This window comes from Patagioenas fasciata, chromosome 10 (assembly GCF_037038585.1).
Source record: "Patagioenas fasciata isolate bPatFas1 chromosome 10, bPatFas1.hap1, whole genome shotgun sequence".
Taxonomy (NCBI): Eukaryota; Metazoa; Chordata; class Aves; order Columbiformes; family Columbidae; genus Patagioenas; species Patagioenas fasciata.
The window spans coordinates 18,153,958-18,178,466 of NC_092529.1; the positions used below are offsets into that span (position 1 = coordinate 18,153,958).

General features: G+C 45.9%; 1 protein-coding gene across 5 annotated transcripts in view; it reads right to left on the reverse strand.

Moving 5' to 3' along the window:
• The window catches only part of LOC136105777 (monocarboxylate transporter 2-like), a 42,886-nt gene that overhangs the window by 9,086 nt on the left and 9,291 nt on the right, over nucleotides 1-24,509 (reverse strand). For 2 of the 5 annotated variants that reach the window (XM_071813254.1, XM_071813253.1), the window contains exon 4: nucleotides 1,725-1,868. In XM_071813254.1, the coding sequence (XP_071669355.1) occupies nucleotides 1,725-1,868 (144 nt within the window). Of the gene's footprint in view, nucleotides 1-1,724; nucleotides 1,869-18,177; nucleotides 18,438-18,785; nucleotides 18,971-20,774; nucleotides 20,897-24,509 lie in introns of those variants that run through there. The other 3 variants (XM_071813252.1, XM_071813251.1, XM_065845601.2) reach the window with 3 other exon arrangements.

Below are 24,509 nucleotides of genomic sequence, written 5' to 3' on the forward strand. Positions count from 1 at the left end.
CTGGCACATGCACACTGTGCCTGGAAATGATGGTTTGTTAGCTAAGACGTGATCCATACAGCTGTCCTCATTCAGCAAGCAGGAGGGAGAGATGTACAAAACAAAAAATGTGCTTTGCTCTGAGGAAACATCACAGCGTTAAAGACGAGGGAGACATGAGGGCAGCTTTGCCCCTGTACCCTGTTGCTGGCACTATCAACTCTATGGGATGGGCAGCGGACCAGATTTGGACCAAAACAAAGCAGGGATTTCATAAACCCTAGGTCCATTGGGGTTAGGCACAAAGTTCCCTCCTGGCACATTTTTACACAAGTACCTTTGAAAACAGGAATTGGTGTCTCCCTCCAGCACTGCTCCTTGTCTGAGCCCTTCTGCTCACCAGAATGCATATATTTTTAGCAAAGGATTTACGGTTTCCTTGTGCTAATACAGCATTAGTCAACTTGCTAGATGACATTTGTTTAGCAGGGAATAATTCAAGCTCATGCATTGATAAATATGGAATTTATCTATGGGAGACATTGGTTATTTTTATTTCTCACCGCTTTGTTTCTGGAATCTCTTTCAAGGAACCTGCAAGATTTATGCATTCAGTAATACCAGTGTTTCATCTAATTACTGTGACTCTTCTTCAAAAGAGTCAGGTTTAAGAGAGGGAATCCTACATGGGGATTTATTCACTACTGTAAAGATTTAATAAAGCAATATTGGTGTAGGAGAACGGGATGACAAACTTTTTATACCAATTTACTTTTCTAGTGGCTGCTTGTATTGATTTTAAATATTGAGCTTACACTTTTCATGTTCAGAAAGCAGCAACACTTACTTAATGCGCCCGCAGAGATATAAGGAACATTCATTATAACACACACTTTGAACCTCAAAAGCCAGTTTTGAACTCATTGTGTCATGATTTCATGCAGATGTCCCAGCTGTACTGGAAGAAACACTGGCTGCCCCTTAGCCAAAATAATCAAACAAAAATGCTTACAATTAAGCATCTTTACTCACACAGAAGAATTCTAATCCATCTACCTTTAAAAACAACAGCCCAGCACCTGCAGGCTGTAAAGATGCCGAACTGAGACTATGCCTTCTCCTCCTTGAGTTTCCAATATGGAAATTCATATTTCAATATAGAAAACTCAAATTATAACTTCAATAATGAAATACAGACATATTATTTTCTCAGTATGGAGGATATTGCACATTTTCAATCAACTCTAATGGTTATTATTTTCAGATAAAGGACCTCCTAACCTCCCAAGCAAGCAAAGGGCAAGTAAACCAAAGCAAACTCCCGAAATCTCATTTCGTGTATCTCATAGAGGGAATATAACGCGCAGTTATATTGGAAAACGTGTGCTTTCTTTATAGTTGCACTTGTATCTTGAAGGGCTGGCCTTGCCCAGGGCAGAAAGCAGTCAACCTGCATTTGCTTCAGCGGGAGCTGTGAGCACTGATGTCCATCCTCACCATTGCCTCTGGCTGAGAGCACTCAGCTGCAAAGACCCGCTAAGATCCTGCACGCGATGTCCAGCCAGGAACACGGCATTTAGCAGGGGATATGTTCTTTGCTAAAGCTCATCTGGAACAGCTGACAAGCCAGGACCCCTGTCCCACCAGGTTCCCACTGCATTTGGCTGAGATGCCCCAAGGGAGGGTGCCCAAGCCATCAGAAGTGAATTTCAAGTGAGGGTGGAAAGGAGACACTTTGTTCTTACCTGTAATGAATCCTACGCAGATGTAGAGCTGCAGGATGCTGGTGCAGAAGGCAGCTGAGACCATCCCAACACCACAGAGCAGGCCTCCAAATATAACCACAGGTCGGCTGCCATAGCGGTTTACTAAAATACTGCTAATGGGACCTGCGGAAAAAGTGCAAAACAGTCCTTGAGGCAGGTATCTTCTGACAGAAGGGCATGTTTGACACAAAGCGGGTAAAACTCTGCAATATCAGTGTCCCTGAGGTGCTTCTCACAACTTCTAGGGTGACTTCAGGAAGAGAATGGAAAAAGAAAGATGATCTGCACTGTGTGGAGATGGCAGCATGTCCCATGCCACACAGTGGCTGTGTAGTTGGTGACATCTCCTGCTGTCAGGACTTCAACATGTTATTCAGAGAAGGCAAATGGCAATTACAAACCAGGTGAACACGACTCCAACTTAGGAGCTTCTTGATTTATTATGATGCTAAACCATATGCACAAAGCAGTGGTTCATATTACAAGGTTGATATCATGAATACTGTTGCAATTTTAATGACTCTATTTAATGCAATTCCAACACTGCTGACCAGGACTGAAGCTTCAGCAGAACAGTTGTTAATTAAATCTTAATGGCAGTCTACGTAGGTAAAAACAGTTTGAGATGATGGATTAGCTGGAGCTCAAAGGAACCAGTTTGGTCTTGCATTTACATGAAGAGGTGGTTCAGGCAAGTGCAAAATTGTGAAAGAGGGAAGTGACTTTAAAAAGACCATGCACACTGACAGGAAGCATTGAAATCTGGGGAAATATAACAAGCCAGCAGCTTTGGGCAGAGGAGGAAAGAAGGGAGATCTTGTGTATAGTAGTCTCAACTAGCTGGAGGACCAGTAAAAATCAGAATCACAGAATAATAAAAGTTGGAGGGACTTCAAAGGTCTCAGAACCAACCTCCTGCTTGAAGCAGAGACAACTTCAAAGTTAAATCAGGCTGAGAAGTCAGAATGAGACAAAGAAAACTGAGTAGGAAAGAATGGTCCAGAAGTCAAGCGATGAGATGTAAGAAAAAGATTCTATATTAGTCAAAAACCCTGAAGGAAAAAGCTGCAAAAATGATAATGAAAATGAAGCAGGGAAATATAGGCAGCGTTTAGTATCTTATCTTACCTGACTATTTCTGGTGCTACTCAGCACACAGCAGTGGTGTTCCAGAGCCCAGTGTGCTTGTTTGCCTTCATTCCTGCCATTAAGAACAGGCCACACTGTCCACATACCAATTACTAGAAACCAGTATTTTAAACTTACAGGCAACTCTGAAGAGTTCGACTGTGGAATTGACCTCACCACAGAACCATTTGGAAGTATATTTACCTTTGCTTAAATAATCTCATCCAGAAATAGTGCCAGAGCTCTTTCCAGACCCTGCAAACTACAACACACTTGAGCACAGGAGCTAGACCCAATATCCCCTCAGCGTGTCTGACAACATCCGAACAAGTTCTCAGCTTTTAGAACGTGCAAGAATAACAGCCAGTAGGTACATTCAGTTTAATCTAGGGAATAAAGCCCATCATTACATCTATAACATGTAAAATACTTCCCAGTAGATGTAAGGTCAAAACACTCATAAATGAAATACACGTCACCACAGTCTTCGCAGCATCCTTGTAACTAGAGTGACCTGTGAATTGGTCACATCAAACGTGTGATTCAATTAAAATTTCTGCAAGTATATAATTATGTGGAGAGTTTTTTCTCCTAATCCTGTAGCTACATGCATGCATCCTTTTGCTGCAAAGAGCACTAGAGTGTTCGATGAGAAGTTCCGAGGAAACAGATACATAGGTCAGATCAGCACAGCAGGAAAGGGACCCCTTTCTCACTGAGCCTCCCCTGGTCAAGGCCTGGACTTGCATCATGCTTGAGCTGGTCTCAGCATGTCCTATAATTCAACAGATCGAGACAGTGTTCCTCGGAAAGGCACCAACACATTCATCTGCAGCCTAAGGGCACGCAACTCTTATATTTTTCAATTTTCCACACGTCCGCATTTCTCCAGACTCAATCTAATTACTCAGCTAAGAAAATGCGGTTTCAATTACCTTCTTCCCCTGGGAGGGGGCTTCCACATTAACCCTAAAACTACAGGGTATCTTGTTAAGGAGCAGAGCATTTAAAGCCCATAAGATTTCTTCTAAGGCCCCCCTCCTGCTCTGATTTGGAGCAGCTCCCAGGGAAAGAAGCCTCAGCTATGAGAAGTAAAACAAAATGCTCACTTATGTCCCACTCTTGCAACACCCACCTCAGGAGAGGGGGAATACGAATCCACGTGCCTCTCACTCCAGTCCATAAGCTGTCGTATTGGCTTCACCCATCAGTAAGGATGGGTTTGGACCATGACAGCAGATGATGAGCTGGAAGGGGCAGGGGGTGGGACACACTCTGCTCTGCTTCCTGGCTATGGGTAGAAGGAGTATATGAAAGCAAAAGCTCATATCCCAACTAGTGGCCTTACAAATAAGAGCATCCTTCCTGTGCCCCTGGGGCACCCTCCATGAGTGTGCAGTGTCCTCAACCACATCCCATATTTCCAGCAATCACTTATTAAGCCATGAGACTGCAATTTCTCCCTGTTCTTGTCTTGTGTGATCTCTCAGCAATGCTTCACTGCAGGTCTGTGTGACCTTTAGCGAACAGCCTTCATCTGCTGTTAGCAGCGTTACCAGTTTTACAGGGGGATAATCAGTCCCACTTGTTTGCCAGCCTAGGTGGGAGAGCTGTGGTCTCAAAGGTGTTATCTGCATGGGCTGAGCTCAGCTCACAGGGAACTGTAATTAACTTCAGAAGCAACTGTTGTGGTTACTATGAAGAAAATTACTCAGTACCAGTTGAAACCATCACAGTAACATAAGCCTTTCTCCTTCGCAGCCTGAAACCTTCAGTCCAGACCCTGCAAGCCTGCCTCACCCACATAGGACTGAGGGTTAGAGACCTCTAAGTAACTAAGTGCAGCCAGTTAGAGGAGAAAACAGCAACAGAGCATCTGCACTAAACCTTTCTAGCCATTGCAAAATACACAGCGAAGACCATGGTGAGCACTCAGCCTCCAGGGAAAGCATCAGCTAGACCTATACTTTATAAGACACCTGAGAATCCAATCCAAGGCCTCGAACAGTTGGGAAACCAAACTTCCCTGAGTTGCTGCTCATAAGGCGAAGGTTTTATAATAGTCCTGAGCAGACCTTTCAAATGCACTGAAGCAAATGCAAAATCACATCCTCAAAATTACTTCCACTTAAGTCATTTGGACCTAAAGAAATGTCCATAGGCTTTAACAGAGCAGCCTTTCAAAAGCTGTCCCATCTCTTAGCAGAAACCAGTGCACGCAATACGTCACATAGCTTTGCACACTTCAGCACGCAAAACCCTGCCAATTTGGGGAGGCATACAAAGCACAGACGTACACCTGCACCCTGCCCAGATGTCTTCAGTGATCAGCATCACACCAAACAGAGCTAAATGCACCTCTCCTGCCCTGCTCTGCCACCCATAACATGTCTCTCATGGGGGGCTGATTAGCCACCAAGCACTGGGTAACTTTAACTACAGTGTTCTGGGGAGCTTTGGAAACATCAAATAGCTCAAGTCAAGACAGAGGAATTAAGAGGGAACAACAAAGCCAGCACCACAGTTGTGGGAAATAGGAAACATGGTTACTGCTTTGCTTGCAGCTATTGCAAAAATTAAAAGTGTGACAGCCTCTGGAAACACGGTGGAATTGAAAAGCGGGATCTGTCATTTACCAGTTATTCAGCCTGCATGAAGAGAATAAAGATGCAGTATATTATCACACAGAAACCAATTACTGTAACAACATGTGCAGCTTAGATCCCAATGCACCTTTACTTGCTTATACCTGCCTGGTCAAACGTGAAGGGACCACAAGCTCCCTGTCCTGGCATCCAAACTAAATCATCCTTCCTTCCTGCAAGCCGGCGGTGGGAGAAGCTAAGAGGACTTGGGGTGATTTTTGCTTCTTCATTTACAGTCAGGTGAGGACGGAGCAAAAGAAACAGCTGGCAAAGTTCTCAGAAAGCTGCCATTTACCTGGCCTGACATTGCAGAAGCAGCGACACAAATGGTGTCCAAGTCCTTGAAAAGCCACGGCAAGGAGCAAAAGCCATCTCAGCTGCTGAGCATGTCCCCAGTGCATGGCTTCTCAGAGACCAGAGCAGCCAGGGACAGCCAGCACTGTCCCCACAATCCCACACCATGACAGCATCACAACTTCTAATGAGGAAATAGAAGTAAAATTAAATCACCTCCTTGCATCCCAAGGCTGTTGACCTAGGGACAGTGCTTTGCTGTGGGAAGGGATGGCATTTCCACCCACCCAGCCTTATGGAATGAGGCAGCCCCTTCCATGGCCCAGCAAGCACTTTCCTTTCTCCCAGCTAGTTTCCAGCCACAGTGATAATTTATCATCCATTGCAAGGAGATGACATGAGACAGCAGAGGGGGATGCTGAACCTTGTCTTGCTGCTGGATTCACAGGACACTGTTGGGGGAAGGTCTCCAATGGAGCTGCTATCACCCCCTGGGTAAGAGCAAGGACAGTCTGCTCAGAAATGCCTCCCTTCACATGCCAAGCCCTTGCAGAGCAAGGTGCACACAAAGGGGGTTCTGCCTGCAGAAAAGCTCTGCAGTCTGCAGAGCAACAGTTCACATTAGATATCCCCGAGAGATGCTGCTGGGATCAGGGCACTCCTGGAAGACTGATGCAATGTAAAGTGCTATCCTCAGTCCATATAAATCATGCTGGTTTAGTGCCTGTCCTGTATAAAAGCCCCTCTTTTCTCATACCTGTGGCAGATTTCCATTTGTAGTTAGCTGGTACATGAAAGGCCATGTCAGAGAAGCTGATCTTGGTCACAAGTAAAACACAGTAACTCGCCAGTGGGAAATACAAGCAGCCCTAACTCATTTGTTACCTTGTCCAATTACTTTTCACCTTGAGTCTTGTGTTTGCAGAAGTGAAAAGGACCCTGAGGAGGAGATTGGAACACCATTAAAAAAAAAAAAAAATGCAAAATACCCTGGACTCTCCTTTCTTCTCCTCACAAAGCCAGGCCATCTTGTCATTTATTCTTTTTGAGCCGCTGAACTATGATCCAGAGAGAATCATAATGCAGAGTTGGCATTTAACAAGAAATATCAGTGCAGACTGGCTTAAACTCTTGCAAGCATGACAGTGCTCAAAAAATAGACAACTGAATTGCCTTTCTGTTTTCCTCAATAAGCCTTATGAATTTTTTATGAGCTGCAAAACTTCCAGTGTTGATGCAAAACATCAATGTATTTTTGACAAGGATGAAAACATTCTTCTCTCCCATACCTCTGACCATAAAGATATAGATATATAGATTGGATAGATAGATATAGATATAGATATAGATATAGATATATAGATATAGATATATAGATATGACATAATCTTCCTTATTTGTAAAGTTAGGTTTGTAATTTTTTAAAAATTTAATACTAAGAGGAACAGCTTTCTCCCTTTTAATTAGCACCTGGCTTAGATAAAGTTTTGCTGAATTATTTCTGTGCGGGGTTCTCAGAGAAGCATCTAAGTGCTGAGACCCTGAAAGACAGACCCCGTAATGCAGAGGCCTCCATGCAATGTGGGTTTTTTTCCAGATTTCACAAGACTGACCTTCTGACAGTGTAAAGTGGCACTGAGCCATCGCAAACATCATACCTCTGCTGGTAAGACCATATGATGGTCACGCAGGTGATAAAAGAGCATTACTTTGAAGTAGGCCACTGCACGGTCCCCAGTGCTGGCAGATTTGGGACCAGGGGTGCCCCCATTTCTAGGACTGTAACGTGCAGCTCAGCCTTTCCCTCTTTCCCACGATGACAAGCAGCTCTAAAGAGATGTTACTACACAGGGACATTGGTCAGCACCAAAAGAACTGCCCAGACAGTTAATATTTTCTAAACTGCTCTGAAAACACAGATAATACTAAAGAACTCAGCATGACATGACTGGCGTTGACTATGTGGAGTCACTGGGGATGTAAGAAGGAAAGGATCTTACCCAGCTGGGAGGAAAGGGGGAAAAATCATTTATACTAATCAAACAAAGTCTATTATTACACTAGTAGTAAAACAATGACAGGAGCAGGCTTGCAATTTCCTCAGTAATAATCTCATTCCCTTGGTGGAATAACAACGCTGCCTTTGGCCTCGTAATTTATCCACCAGGGTACCAGCCCATTGTAACAGGGCAACCTCCTCATTACCCCGCATTTCATATGTGGTGTGCCCCCATGTTATTAACACAGTGCCAGAATCCACTAACCTCCCGAGGAGTAGGGGATCAGCATCAGCAATCAGCACCCGGTAATGACGCACGGCACAAAAGGGAGGGACTGGGGAAAACATGGGGCACAATCGCACAGGCAGGGGGAAAGGGATGGGAAAACCTGCAGCCTTTCATGTTGTTTGCCTTGCTAGAAGTCCAAGGTTCAGGACCTGGAGGGTTCACACTCTTGTTTGTCACCAGGGCATGGAGAACTGCTACTCTCCAGCTGACCCGTATTAAATGAGCCCTCCATGTGCCTGCTCCAGATCACCAGAGAACTGGTGGCACCTGGCAATAATACAGTGTATTATTAGCCTTAACTGCTTGTCAGATGGTTTGTTTTGCACCTGCAATGGCTGAGGAGCCCCCACACAACTGGTTCTTCCTCTGGCAGTGCTGTTGGGGACAACATGGCCATGCACTGTGGTGCTGGAGGGCAAGCAACAGTGAGCAAACACCCCAGGTGACAGCCAAGGCATCACCCCTCTGCCAGTCCTCAAAGGGCAGCCTCCAAAGAACTGTCTACCCCTTAACAGCCTTGATGTCTTCTGTTAGTATTACTTTGCACTCCAAATAATATTTTTAAATCAGGTAACTGAAGTGCAGCATATGCAATAGCAGCTTCAACAGCCAACCAGGCACCAGAAGCCGCCACTCTTTCTTCCTCACAGGTGGGAAAAAATGATCTGTACCTTAACAGGTCTTAGAGCTGAGGCAAATGCTGCAGTTTCAGTACAAACCCTGTGAGGTGCACAAGCCAAGTTTGAGAGAGACTGCCTGAACTCATATGACTTGGTCATGCTGGTCAGGACAGGTCGTGTGGTGCTGGGTCTCCTGTGCAGGACTAGCACCATAGCCAGCTGATAAGGCAGTGGGGATGATGATCCAGTGCAGAAACCAAGCTGCAACAGCCTTCCCTCCCCTGCGCCCCCCAGCACAACCTTGAGAAGCCAAGGACTCCAAACATTTGCCACAGCACCATCCTGGTGTTTAAAAAAAGAAAAACAAAGTAGACGAGACCCAGGCTTCAGAAATACAAAGTGTCTTCTTCCTTATCCAGCAATCTTATCCGATCAGGGCTTCAGCATTTCAATTTCCAGATTATACAGCTGACACACGCTGCTCCTGCAGCGCGGAGAGGAGCCACAGGCCAACAGCTCCAAAACTGGGGCTGGAGCCAAGGTCCTTCGTGTCACTTTGTATTTAGGCAATTAAATAACCATTCTTGCAAGAGGGTGGCATTGCAGGTGCTGAGCACACAGCTGCCTGTGCTTCGTGGTTCCCTGGGGCTGCAGGTTTGGATCTCACCCACACAACAGATCACAGCCACTGACCTTAAGAAGGTCACAACTTCATGAGTTGTTTCTTCATTTCTTTCCCATGAATTTTTTAACTAACATTTTGCTTTGGCAGAATAGCAGACTTTTATCCCTTTCGTCAAGTAAAGCCCAGCTGCAGAACATGAGGTCCCTACGTGGCTGAAACACCTGTTCCCGGGTACCAGCAGCCCTTCCTCAGCGGTCTTAACACACGCAGATCAGCCCCTACCTGGACATGCTCTCCAAAGGGCTTTGCCCACCTCCTGGAAGCCCTGCATGATTTGAACAAGAGACCAGTTGCACTGGAGAGCCATCCAGGGGCAGAAACGCTGCAATGCTGCGGGACGGTTGGCATCGACACTCTCAGTCCTTCCTATGGCAGCACATAAAACACATCCTGTGCTGACCCAGGGAAGAATCTTTCAGGTGTTTGAACTTCATTTGGAGGAGTGGATTGCAACTTACTCCTGGGCTTAACACCTGCCTGTAAAGCATTAACAACCCCCCAGCCAAAACTCTTTGCTTTCTTTTTCCTAGTTCTTATTAATCTCGGTTTTTATTAAGTCTATCACATCTCTGTTACTGCTGCTTGGTGACCTTGCTAGCTCCAACAAAGGGCAAAATGATAAAGCTTTGTGACCAAGTCCACGAACACAGAAATATTTCACCTGAACCTATAGTGCTATTATCGCTCTTAAGTAGAACAGGGCTATTTAAAAAAATAAAAAATATAAGCACATATGTGGTGACCTTGCAGGGCTTGAGTTCTCTCTGAGAGTCAGGAGAAGTATATGAATCTGCAGCACTATCCATTACAGAAATCAAATCATTCCTCACCCAGCTCTCTTAACAAAATCCACAATCACAGCGGTGCTGCTACGCCAGGGATTGCCCCAGTGTGGGAAGACATCTTGTTTGAATAACACAGGGAGGCTGACTGACTCCAAGAGGTGATGACAATAAGCAAAAGGATGAAGTCCAGAACCAGGAAGCTGAGCCACAGGTATGCAGGGAGCACCTGCCTGGGCTTGGGCCATGATGGCAGGATTCACTGTGGATAAACAGAGATATTCCTTTTGTTTCAGCCTACACAAAATTTCCAGGTAGAAACACACACGCCTAGGGAAATCCTAGCAAAAGCTCTACTCGAGAATTTTTGTTGAACCAATGTTGTAAGGGTTGTAAGGACATAAGCAGAGAGTGGACACATGATCCACTACTGCAAATATCGCCCGTCCTCCCCTCCTCACCCTTTCCTCTCTCATAACCCTCGCCCAGCACTAAGCGTTGATGAAGGAGACGCTCATGTCATTTCAGACACCCTCAGGTAACCTGAGGCTTCCCATGGGGTGATCAGACACAACACAGGATCCAGAGGACACAGGTGCTGGACTTCCTAGAAAGACCAGTGAGCAGCTGCTTGCACACCACAGATCCATACTGTATCTGTATGGGCTGAGCACCTCTGAGTACAAACCATGACCAGGTACCGACCTTTTTATTTCTCTGCTTAGATTATGTTGTAGAAAATTATGGGAAGCCCCTGTGCAACCACCCACACAAAACACACAAGGATAACCTCTTTGAATTTTAGGAGTGCAGCCACTTGTGTGGGAACTCACAAGCTTGGGGCCCCAGGTTTCTTAAAGAAAAAGAAAAAGCCCCAGCACACCCACCAGTATCTCCTTGCTCAGCAGAAGGGGATGAAAACAATAGTAACAGCACGTGAGCACAGTATCTGCAAAAGGACACGTGCCTTGCAGAGATTATTGCTTAAATGGGATGGCAGCCCCATAGGATGTTCCTCACAGCCAACGTGCTCTCATGCAAGCAGCAACCTCCCCAGCAGCAAGGGGGATGCCCAGGGTTTGGGACTGCACACACAGAAAATCCACTGCTAAATGCTAGACAATGCACAATTTTGGCAGGCACCCCTCCCCTGTCACAAACTTTTCAGCAGATAAAACCTCCACCCATCAGGGCACGTCCTGCCCAGGCAATGCCTGAGCCAAAACTGGCTGGCAGAGTTCTTGCACATCCCGAGGCCTGGCCTGGGTTCCATTACCCACTTGCTGCTTGGCCTTGAAAAAGCCTACACTTCCTTTCCCATGCCTCAGTTTCCCCTTTTAGCACTGTGGTACTTCACATCTATTTGTAAGCACTTGGGGTGGGTGGAGAACCCTGGGTGAGGTTCTTCTGGAGGCAGAGAAGGTTTTGATGAAGTTTGGACCAGACCGGAAGAGAACATTGGCAGCTTTGATTAAGTTAAAAACTGCAGAATCAAACTCATTATTAATATAGCTTCATGCCACTGCATGCTGTAAGGTGCTTTCTAAACCTGTCACTGCAATTTATCATGCTAGCAGTGTAATAAAATACAGCTATAAAATTTTGGATTAAATGTTCAAGGTCAATGGTTGACTTTCAGCTTCCCAATCTCTTCCTTGCTGCTTTAGCAAATGCTCTATTTTGCAGTTACAAGCTCTGGGAGAAAGTTTCTTTGGAGAAAAGACTCAATTGTGGAGCATATCCAGAATTAAATCTACAGACATTTCATCCAACTACAAAACAATAAATAATAAATAACAAGAGAAATAAACACTGGCTGGCTTCAGGACAAGGCTTTTACTTCAGAAAGGCCCTCATTTTTCTGGTGTTCACAAAAAGTGGCTCTCTGCTCCTGTCTTGGCAAAACAAACAGAAGGTGATTCCCTAATTTTAATAGAAATTTGGATGTGTAAGAACAGCACCCTGGGGATTTTGGAGGGTGTATTACAGGAGTGTATAGTGAGACTGAGGCCAAGACTCTGCTGCACTACATATTGACCTAAAATAATCCATGGTCCTGATGCAACTTAGTTTTTTATGTAGTAAGGCATAACAGACGCAGCACATATTTACATCTACAATCTGTATGCAAACATGCACAAGGCTCAGCTGCACAGAAATCGCAAAAGAAGGAGTGAGATTCTTCAAAATGAGGGGGAAAAAAAAAAAAAGGTCATATCTCCTGCCGTAGCCTCAGCTTTTCAAGCTTTTCGGCTGAAATAACTGTCAGGATCTGGTCTCTGAGTGTCACTGAGATGACTCCTTTTGTTTCATTACAATGATGACACAAGCATTTTGGCCACATAGTCACCATAAAAACCACCTGAAAATGCATATACTGTCCTAGGTATTAAATCATTCTCCCTATTCTGGCACGTGCCAGAAAGCCCACTCATTGTTCAAACTCTAACAGCTGGCCATAATAAAAGACATTACTTTTTCCCATGATCCTTACCTCTCTTATAGCTCTAGAGGAGACCATAACACCTATGAGAATGTTACTGCTATTAAATTAGTGGCATCAGTATTTCTTATTTTTAGAAGGTTTGGCTGCTTCCCTCGGTGTTGAGTAGGGCAACTAAATTACTAGAAAATTAATATTGCTTGTGTTTTCTTTCCTGGGAGCTCAACTGCTTCCTGTCTTCCCAGGGTAATGTTTATCTCCAGGGACTCATCTATAGCCTGGCTTGAGATGAGTTACCCTTAAAAATGGGAAAAGGGCAGCTCAGTTTGATACCCCAAACACGATGCGGGCACACAACCCAAGTCAGGAGATGTGAAGACCAAAGGTTTGCAGTTTTTCAATTATATTATTTAAGATTGTCTCCTTGACAGGAGGAAAGACCTTGGGAGTTCTGGCCTTGTGTTGGTTTAGCACAAATCCAAGGAGGCAGTTTGCAAAAGGAAACCCTGCCAAGGGCACGCAGCAGCACGATGGGTGCTCTGCGATACTCTGCATTTTGACAATGATGGTGTGTCCTCATCACCCCCAGAGCCTGATACCTGGAGAGGTGCAGCTGAAAGGACCTTGAGGGGAGGATGGTGGCATCGCCCCTGTTCCCTTATGGACAGACCCTGGTTCCTTGTTTTTATAACCGGCAGACTCTGTGCCGTAATACTTTTCTCATCTGGGTTAAGGAACAAGCTCTTTGACCGTGAACAGGAAAAAAAAGAAAAAAAGTAGCAACACTGCAAAAGTAGAAAATCCTTCTCTATCAGATTGACAAGGATTTGGCCATAGAAAAGCAATGTTTCCTTGTGCTCCTCGCGTATCAACTTCCCGGTTTGCCCTCTGCAACTGAAAAAGTGGAATTGCTGAACATGAACAGTGGCAAGAACTGCAAGTACCCTATCATAAAGTCCAGACTATCCACTTTACTGCCCACTAATCTGTTTTACTACTTGTATTATAGTGACAGAATTGTTTTCTGCGACCTAGTTCAGATTAAGAAACTGGGGGATAAGACACATTACAACTTCTGCAATATATATTGCCAGAGCCTTGGCTGGTGTAAAACAGCTTCCTAAGGGAATTAAGTGAAGGGCAGGAACAGTTCCAGCTGCTGATTTTTCAGCCTTAGTCTGAAAACATGGCACTGCTCTGGTGCTACAAACCAAAGCCTCAGCTGCTCACTGTAAATCTGCACCCATGCTGTCAAAGTCAACAGAGCTACTCCAGTGGAGATTTTGGTTAGTTCATGTATTTCCAGAAAATACATTTCATTTGCATTATTTATGAAATGCAAACATAAGCTCTGTTACACAGTAAGCAGCACAGCCTAAAAACAAGTCCCCACACCAACAAGCATGCCAAGGAAATGGAGGACTGTCTCCTGAGGATGTTTGCAAACAAAAGCTGTTGTCAGTGAGAGCATCAGATCCTCTGCACCCTTGCCAAGGTGCTGGCAGCTCAGTGGCCCCAAGCAAAGAGGGATGGAGGGAGCCAGGGCTACCAGCTGGGTCAGTCCTCGTGAGGGACATCCCATGCTCAGATAGCAGCCTCGCTGCTCTGAGTCCTGGCTTCAACAGCCACCAACAGCCCAGAGACGTGGCCAAACACCAGGGACGGGACAGCAATGCTACAGCCTTTCCCTGAACCCAACTGAGCGAACAACAGAGTCCATTTACTCTGGAGGAAATCCTTTGATTTAGGTGGGCACCTTCCAAATCACGGCTATTCACTGCTGCTGGAACAGGGAGAAGGAGGAGTTAGGCAAGCTTGGGGGCTTCCTTTTGTGGTGGTGATGCAAATGCATCATTCAGCCTCTCCAGCTCCCCCAGACTCAAGGGCTGACAACTCTTGTAGGAGATGCTCAGGGCACCCAGCGTTGTTCCTGCCAGGTTATAGCCCATGCACCCCTGCACCTCCATGTAGGCTGTGACACTTCTGCCTCACCACTGGTTTGGGAAGGTAGGGAATAAAGAAGCCATGGCAATAATTACCTCATTTAGAAACTCCACTTGTTACTCAGGCTTACATTGAAAGCTTATTTTGGCATTTTTAGAATTTCTTTCAGAAAAGATTAGCAAAAATCCAGAGTTAAACAACTATCTAATTTTTCAGAAAAATAAATCAAGCTTGGCTGCACGGGCATCCTAACAGCTCTAACAGGCACTGCAGCAGAGCAAGACTTCGGGCAGCTCACAGGAACTGGCGTCCTGCTTCTTTAACGAGAATTTCCAAATCACTGAAGTCGTTCATAAGTCAGACCCGCTCTGGCATTAAATGTCCAGTCAATCAAATTAGATGTGTTAAATATACTCCTGGGCACATGTGTTTCATTTGTTCCATGTTCTGCAAACTCCCACCAGGGCCCTGTCTGCAGCCACAGGGCAACTCGGCATCTCAGCCTGGATCGTTGCAGAGAGAGGGATAATCAAACAAGCATAAATCTTATTGAAGAGCAGAGAAGAGGAGGGGAGGACTGTTAAACGGACATAACCATGAGCAACTGTGAAGCAAGTGGGAAGGTACAATAGCCTGCAATTAAGTCTAACAGTGCCCAGTTGTACCATCCCACATATTACTGTATAATAGCATAAGGGAGGGTCCTTACGAAAAGGCAGGAGACACTCAGCTAATTGGGATAAAAGTGCACTACAACATCCCAGGTGCAGAGCACACAGCACTGGCTTAAACACTAGAGAGAAAGAGAAGAATGTGGGTTGGAAAGCCTGCGGATGGGAGAAGGCAGAGGCAATCACAGCAGCATTTCACCTGCTCCAGCACCAACTCCTCAACCGTGACATGCACCCCAAGAGGCTCAAGCCCCCCAGCTACACCCCTGTGAGTGACTTTGAGCACTGAGAGGATCAGGGTTAATCTGTTGAGCACTCAGTTGTAGTCAGGCACGAAGCATCTCTGCCGTAGTAGACGGTGGGGAGATACGTTTTTGTTGGAAGACAAAGCAGAGCTGACAACAACGCACAGAGGCAGCCAGGGAGCCCCCAACATACAGGTAACCTACTACCTAGTAAATACTACCTCTGTGCTTTTGTTGCAGCATTACTGGATAGGTGATGGGATATCGCTTCAACACCTGGCAGTATGCAGAACGGACATGATATTTGAAGCAGTTCCACCAAGGTCTCCCTCATCCCCATGGCAGAACAGGGCTTCCCACGGCTTCCCTGTGGGTAATGGTGTCCAAACCAAAACATGGCTTCTGCAGACTGGTTGAAATCATGAGACCATCGTCGCAGTGCCTTGAGCCGCAGCCAACACCTACCCAAGATGAGTGCAATAGAAGAAACAACATTTCCCTGGGAAGGAGGCTTACACTGTACAATGCCCTGAGCTATTGAGAAGACCCAGCGAAATGTTCTGTCACCAGCCATCAGGGAGAACAGCAGTCCCTGTTCTCCATCAAACATATTTAGCACACTCACCTATACTAAAACCTCAATCACAGCCTTCCTAACAAGCAACGTCCTAATTTTAGTACCACACCACGAAATTTACAGCAACCTCTACTCATCCATGCACTTTTGGTATCAAACACTAGCCATCTGTCTTTGACTGCTAAAACATACAGATTCCTAGATACTCGTTTGTAGGCAACCAAGCACAAACAAACCATGGGCCACCCGCTTTTTCTTTTTTTTTTTTTCCCCACCTGACTGCTTCAGAGACATTCCACATAATTTACCTCAGCCCTTTAAGACAGCATTTAAGTAGCATCTAAATGACAAGTGGTCCTTCTGCCTCCCCCTCCACTGCAGCACTTCCCACCCCCACTGCAGCCCTCTTGCTCCTGTTCAGCCCACAGAGCCCAGCTGTTTCCTTTTCACTGCTTATTTAGGTTGCTGGGGCTGAGGGAAGAAGTGCTTTTCTCTGTGTTTAATAACAAGCCCCAGTGGAAATCTATCCCAAAGCCATGGGGTTCACCAGGGTTTGGGCTCAGCATCCCATCAAGGAGACCAGCTGGGACAACAGCACTGGCTCGAGCAGAGGATTTATTTTTCTAAAATCAAGGCTTGTGTCTGGCCCTCGAAGTGTTCCACTTGTGGATTCTCAAATAGGAAGGGCTGAGAGCCCTTGCAGAGCTACTCTCAGTGGGGCCGAGGCTTTGCAGTGGGTTACAACAGGGTGGATTACAATGGGCTCTGATTCAAGCATTGCTGGCACTTTACAGACCTTTAGAAAGCATCTTTCATTACCAACTGCTCTCTAAAAAGCACTGTAGTGCATTATTAAGGAATAAAAAAAACCAAATACATTTTTGAAAACAAAGAACATTTTCAGAATTGCTTTAATAGCCAGGATAAATATTGATGAAGTTTCCTGCGATTACAGAGTGTGATTCCCATTTACATCCCATTGCAGATTTAATCAAAGGCAGCACAAGTTTTCCATTGAGTCATGAAAGTGGTATCAAAATCATAAAAAAAGAAAAAAAAAGAGTAAAGTTCTGTGCACCGCTTTGCAACTGCTAAAAACGTCTGACTCTGGCTTTCTCATTGCTGTAATTACAAGCTGCCACAATAAACAAGTAGCTATTTTGTTTATTGCTCTACTCCACGCTTACCTTTGGCTGAAACGCAGACCCAGCTATTTGACACCAGCCTGTTCTTGGGGCTTTTCCACTGATGCCCACAGAAAGCTCTCATAGGTTATCTTCTGTTTTCTGGTAGAGGATCCCCACTGCTACCTTCAGCAACACACCAGGTCTGGGTCACCCCACTACTTCACAACCTCCCCGGTGCAAAATTCCCAACTTGTGTCAAAGCAAGGCAGGAGGATGCCAGCGTCTCTTGAAACAGCATGCCCAGCCCCTCGCCACTCAGACAAGGACTGGGGCTGGTGCTGCCAGTGTTTGGGGGGATGGAGGTGCTGTGTGACGGGGCCAAGGCCATATTTTGCTTGTGGTGTCAGAGAAATCCCCCAACAGAGCCCGCAGCAAGCAGAGTGGCTGGAGAAGGGGATACAGCAGTGGGACACGCCGTGTAGCTCAGCCTCTGGTGTGCAGAGGATATTGCACTCCTTTATAAAGGCTTCTGCATTTCCCCGCACCTGGATTAGCGAAATAAGTCTAATTATGAAAAACAACAAAGATGCTGCAATCCCAGCTGAAAATAAAGGGAATGTCAGCACCAAAGTGGTCACAAACAACATTTGCAAAGGCATTTGGAGTCTCCGACAAGCTCAAAAGGCACCCAGAGTGGTCAAAAGACACCTGCACCCCACTGTACCCATTGACACTCTTCAGAAGTCTGTTTGAAAATCCCCACCAACACCAATTTATGCCCAAAAAACCTGCCCTTTAGGCTCCGCATACAGACACGTTTCCCTAAACAACATTAGAAACAAGATCCGAAAATAAACCTGTTGATACTACCTATGCAGATGGACATTGCTGCTTCCCCTGTACACCAGCCCAAAGTGGAGATTTCTGGCTTATTTCTGCTTTTACAACACACCGCACCAAGCGGCTGGTGCAGGTTTACTCACCTGCGCCGTACATCGTGGCCAACATGATGGAGGAGACCCACGCGATCTCACTATAGGACGTGCCAAAGAAATCCTGGATTTCTTTGAAGAAGATGGCTACACCTTTGGGGAAGGCGTACGCAAAGCCGATAGAAATAAAAGCGCCGAAGACCACCACCCAACCCCAGCCGCCATCCAGCGGGCCGGGGGCTCGCCCCGCGTTAGTGGAGGACGGCATGGCCAGGCTGGGCGAGCGGCCACCCTGTCCTCCTTGGGGAACCCTGAAAAACAAAGTGCAAAGGCGCAGCGTCAGATGTTGCTGCCCCAGACCCCCCCATCTGCAGCGACAACGTCACCCCAACCAATGCAGCTTCAAGCTAGTTATTTATTTCTAACGTTCTGCCCCACCCCTGCCGTTTTGCGATGCCATTTAATGCAAAGAATATCAGCTATATGCTGCCTCCCGGCGCTGGGGCTGGCGGGGCGGGGAGCGGGACGATGCCAGAAATGCCCCGTGGAGGTGCCCGGTTCGAAACGGCGGCTCCGACCCGCTGCACCAGCCTCCCGGCCCCGGGTCCCCTCCCCGGGGGAAGCCCCGTACACGCGTACGACCCCGCCGCAGCACCCACCTGCGGGAGCGCGGCCCCGACCCCCGCGGCCGCCGGGGCGGGGGAGGCACCCGCACCGCCCCAGGCGGGACCGGCCCTGGCCCCAGCCCCAGCCCTGGCCCCACTCCCTCCCCGCCCCGGCAGCCACACACCAAAGCTCCTCCGGGATTCACATCCCTTCTGCTTTTCCCTGCTTCCCCACCCATTTTATTTTTTAGCCCTCTCCCCCTGCCCCGTCAAGCCGCGGCACTGCGGGAGGCAGCACCAGCACCCAGCGACCCCGCGGGGGTTAATTAAACCATCCTCAGTTACTCAAATTCAAATTGTTTTTCCTGCCTTTTCACCAGCATCCCAGCTCTTTTCGTCTCCTCAAAAAGTCGCTCTACTGTCCCCATAACCACTACATGGTCACTGACTTGTGCAGTGGTCCACTCGCAGTTTATGTTCAGCAGTTTGCTGCATGTTCTAGTTTTCACATTAAAGTCCATTTGGGGAAACGTTAGCAGTGTTTGCTCTTGCTAGCAAGTTGAAGTTTTGCTGCCAGACATATATCCTACTCAACCTTGCCTTCCCCAGACTTAAATAACAGTGCCATAGGTCTTGAAAGAATTTAAGCATGTGCCCTCCTAGCCCCAATTCTGAGGAAATTCATATGAAGATGGCAGGTGAGATCTCCTTCCTTCGGTGTGTAACCATTACATTGAGGTGTATGGTTTGGGCAGATTTTATAAATAATTTTGCAAAAGACAGTTTTCGTACAAATCAACTACACTACTTCCACTGCAAACGTGTCCTTTTCTTCACAGTTCCCCTAAGCAGAGCTTCCAGTTCCCCTTTGCATCTCACTCTTTTAAAGCTCACAACAACTATTCCATAATCTCTTACAAATCTGTATTCAGCCTATTTTCAACAAAGACAACCTAACACACAAAAACCAGATCGCGCTAAATCAGGCGTGTGAAAATCAGCTGTTTCCAAAATCTGCATTTAAACACAGCTGCTGCTCACATTTTTCTTTCCTCCTCTTCTTGGGGTGAGCGTCACCCCCATGCCAATGTCGCAGGGGACACTGGGCTCTCCCCCTTCACCAGAGCCACGAGGTCCCAGCCTGCCCGCACCCTCTGCCTGGGGATGCTGGGCCCCTTCCCAGTTAGTCCAGGAAAGAGCAAATCCCTCTGTAAGGCTTTGCTTCTGCCCTGTCTCACACCCTTCTGGGCCTGTACTAAGTTCCTCCCAAGGAACGGGAAGCCAAAACTTGCTGGTCCAGATGGGTGTTTCTTCTCTAATTTTAACAAGATTTTAACAGTGATGCCACTTTTGGTTGAGGCACAATATTTCAATCTCTAATGAAATTCGGAGCTCCCTGATTCCCAATTCCCACCCTCCCTCCAACATTCCAAAGCTGACCCTGTATTACTGTAAATCCCATTTTTCTACATACACACATACACTAATGGAGAGGGAGAAAAACTCAGTGCCTTGCTCAGTAATTTTCCTGACACAGTTAACTTAGAGCTTTAAAGATCTTCTTACAACACATCTGTAAGATGTTTTATTACTACCATTTCTTTCTTGCTGTAAAACTGTGTAAACTGAGAATGACCAGAAGACCTTTACTCTCAGGTGCAGGGTCACAGTACGATGACCTAGAGAATTTTGTTTTGGTAACAGCCCAGACACACTTTCTGGGCCATAAGGATTCCTGCTGTTACCGCATCACTTGTACGATGTACAGCCCTGCGTGCATAGGCACAGGGTGCAGTGACAGGCAGGCTGCCACTGCAGGAGACAATTCAGGTGTCCCCAGTATGAAAACCCTGTCTGCAGCTGAACAAGAGGATGGCCAAGGGGAAAGGACTGTTTTCTTCTGTTTTACTACAGAGGGACGAGAATTTAGATCGGTGGAGTTTTTCTAATGAAAGTGAATGACCTTCGTTTCGTCAGCTGCTTTCTGTGTTCTGCCAAAAATAAATTTTAAAAAAAAGTTGGACCAAATCTAAATAAACATACCTGAGACTGAATTTGGGCAGATCCTTAGCATCAGAGCCAAGGGCAGGGAGGGCAGATAGAAACCCCTGGGAGCAGAGGGATGAAGAAGCAGCTACAACTCCAGCCATGATCTTGGCTGAAAGATGGGACAGTTTCCTTCTGCAGAAATACTGTATTTGGTATAATGTTGGAGAATTTCCTCTGCAGCAAACACTGGGATGACATTTTCTGGGTAAATGTTCACACAAACTGGTGGCAAACTCAAAACTAAAGCAGGAAACCAGTTGCAGCAGGAGATATTTATTTCTAAAGATGTCCGAAATCCATCAGTCTTCGCTCTCGTGTCGCTGTGCTGAAGACGAGCTCACAAGCGAAGTGTGACAGCTTGGGGATGGAGGGGGGCGCTGACAGCAGAAATCCTGGGCTCACGAGGTCAAAAAGGACTTCCTAGCAATTCGGGGAGGCTCGGGCTCATTTCACAGCAGCTGCCTAGTGCTCACCCTCCATTTCAGGAGCACAGCCCCACTGGAGCTGGGCTTCATTTACTCATCCACAGACAGCAGACACTTCCTGGAGGGCAGGTTTTTTAATTTGTTGGCAAGTAGCAAAGAAATTGATTAAAATTGCAAAACACCTTTTCAAACGACTCATTTCCCTATCACAGTCCTCCACGTAAATAAGTGACAGCTATTGTATTTCCAGGGCTGCACTCCAGAGCTGCTGAAGGGAGAGAGGCAAAGGGGCCAGGGGCCTGGGAGCAAGGCAGAATCTGAAACTCTTCCTCTTTCCCCAAAAGGGCTCATTTTCCAATCTTTGCAAAGCTTTCCGTGACAGTTCCCCTACATCTATTAAGTCATGATTTTAAAATGATATTAACTAATTTCCTTAACTTATTGAACCTCAAGGTTTAATAAACTATTTAAAATATAAGGTCACAAAAAAGAAGGGACTAGTGTTGACCGTTTGACTGTTTTTCTTTTCCTGAAATAAAAAAAAAAGGCTCCCCTGAGAATGGAAAGCATTTCTATTTATTCCCAGTGGACCAGTTTGGTATTTAGAAAGAATTTTTTTTAAGCCTTTTATGCAAGGCATTTTATTGCAGCCAAAGGTAGGAGTTAGTACTCTACAACCCAAACAGTGTTTTTCCTTCATTGAGTCTTTGAGAGTCAATTAAAGGCTTTAGAGATTTCTTCCACATTAATGAAAAAAAAACCACAACATTCCTAGCTCTGCTGCATGAAAAAACCAGCAGCGAGTAAGTAAGCACCTAGACAGGCAACTCTGCACTTGTTTAATGCATCTGCGATTCTCACTTCCATGGCATACCTGTATTTCTTGAAACTGTACCATTATCATTTGCCATTTGCTCACAAAATGGACCAGCAGTGAAATCCAACCCATAACCACGGTTAAAAGGGAGCCTCTGAATTTATGAATGAGATTATAAGTAGCGATTGTCTGCAAAACCGAAGGGCTGGATCCCTTGGCCCAGGATGCGACACTATTACTTTCCTCAGTGAAGTCTGTTTTAGGAGAGAGATATCCCTGTCCTTCAAAAACAGGCCAACACTTCTATGTTCCTAATAATATCCTGTACTATCTACAAGGGATCACTTCATATGAATATAGACTATTACTTGGGAAAAGTTTTGAATTCAGCAAAATTCTTGACTCTGGACCCCAACCAGATGCAATCACAGCACACAAGCCGGGGCACAGATCAATAATTCCCCGAATTACCCTTATCCCCTGCGCTCTCCTCATTGCTGAGCGCGACCAGGCTGATAAAACACATTCCTCAGTGTTTAGTCACAAGGCCTCCGGCATTCAGGGATTTGCCACTAATATTTTCATGCTCAAGGCTTTAATTAAAGGGAACCTAACTCTGGCCAGCAGTTCCTGGGGTGCAGCAGGAGGGATGCAGCCAGCGCCCCAAGCACCATGGCACCCACATGTGCTTTGAATGGGGCACACGGGTCAAGTGCGGTCATCGCATCCCTTGACATCACCATGGCTATTTTGGGAGCCTTTTAATTTCCACACACCCTCACCACGGCTGCGAGATGCTTGGATACAGGCAGAGCCAACAGCCTCATGTGTCAGAGCACCTGGTAGTGAGGTGACACCTCATGGAGTCAAGGGACATTGGTGGTGGTGCTGCTGGAAACCACCCAGGATGCTGGCAGGGCATCGTGGCTCTGCTTTCCACTGAGTAATGTTTTACAAGGGATCAAGGAGAGGTCAAAACAGAAAGTTATGAAATGGCAAACTTGCTTTTTGCTAAGCCTCAGTATCAATAGTGCAGAGGCCAGGCAGGCAGAGGAATTCATGCAATGTGAAATAAATCTTTCCAGAGCCAGCAAGCCTCTTAGATGGCACCAGCCAGGTGCATGAAGCATCACTGGTGGATGTGCTGATTTCCTGGAGGTAAAATAAACTGAGCAGTGACATCACTACTTCTGTTTTTCCCCTGTCGCAGGAGTTTAATCAGCAGCCCAAACCAAAACAATTGTGTTGGTAAAAAGATGGCTACAATTAATCTAAATCTAATAACTGGAATGTTTTCACTGAGGAATTAAAACAAATTATTCCTTTACTGTTGCTTCTTCATCTCATTTACATTTTAATCCCAGTAGAATCTTCCTCTGTTGCATTTGGAAAATGACTGTATAGAAAGGGAAAAACAATATGGTTAAAGTACTGAAAGGTGCATCAAGAATTTATCTATTAACTTTTATGGCAGAAGTCTGGCTATGCCAGGCCCTGAACGATGGAAAATCAGGACAGATACTGTTTGGGTTTTTTTTCCAAATACTGCTAAATTAAGCAGCTGGTGGCATTTCAGATTGTGCACACAAACATGGGTAAACAAACAGCTGGGGCAGAAGGTTGTGTTGAAAGTGTAATTACACATTAGCCAGAGCAGAGCAGGTCACTCATTTGTACCAAAAGTTAAGGAGACTCCTTACCAGAGGACACAATGCAGAGGGAAACCTCCGCCTTTTCCACTTCCACATCCAGCCTTGTTTCCCTTGCTGTGAGGTTTTACCCCAGGATAATGAGTTCATACATTTTTGTTCAAGGTAAACATACAGTGAAGAAAGTGTTGTCAAAGTAAAATTAGTACTAATTTCCCATTTTATTCCAGTTTGCCTTCCCTACTTTGCCCTCCTGTTCTTATTTTGAAGCAAAAAGCACACAAAAAATAAAGAACTTGCATTTCTACTCTGTTAAGGATGAGAAGTCCTGGTAAACTGTGTCACACAGGTACCCCCTGCATATCCCCAACACTGACATGGAGCAGCTGGTCCCACCAGGGATACCTGATCACACCAGCAACAGAGGCAGTAGATTCCACCACCCCAGAGCTTCTTCTATCAGTTTCAGCCAACTTTAGAGTCACTACATAATCCCAGTTTTACTTAAAATACTTATTTTCCTGTGATCCCATTCATCCTTTCACTTAGGAAGATGTGAAACGATGCTAATGTAGTGTTTGCCTCTGCCTTGAGTTGTCCCAACACATATTCCACACGATGCTTGCCAGGTCTCTTAGGCTTGTTTGCTGATGATGTTACTTCCCTACGTTTTTCATCCTGAATTAATTTAGCTGATCCCCATAAAGTCACAGTTTGCAAACCTGGAGAGAGTTTCCAAGTGGTGGATTTACCCCCCCATATACCACAGCCAAGGTGTGTGGACATGGGCTCACTTCCATTGAAGCCACCGGTCTCCTGTGGCTTCTCATGGAAATAT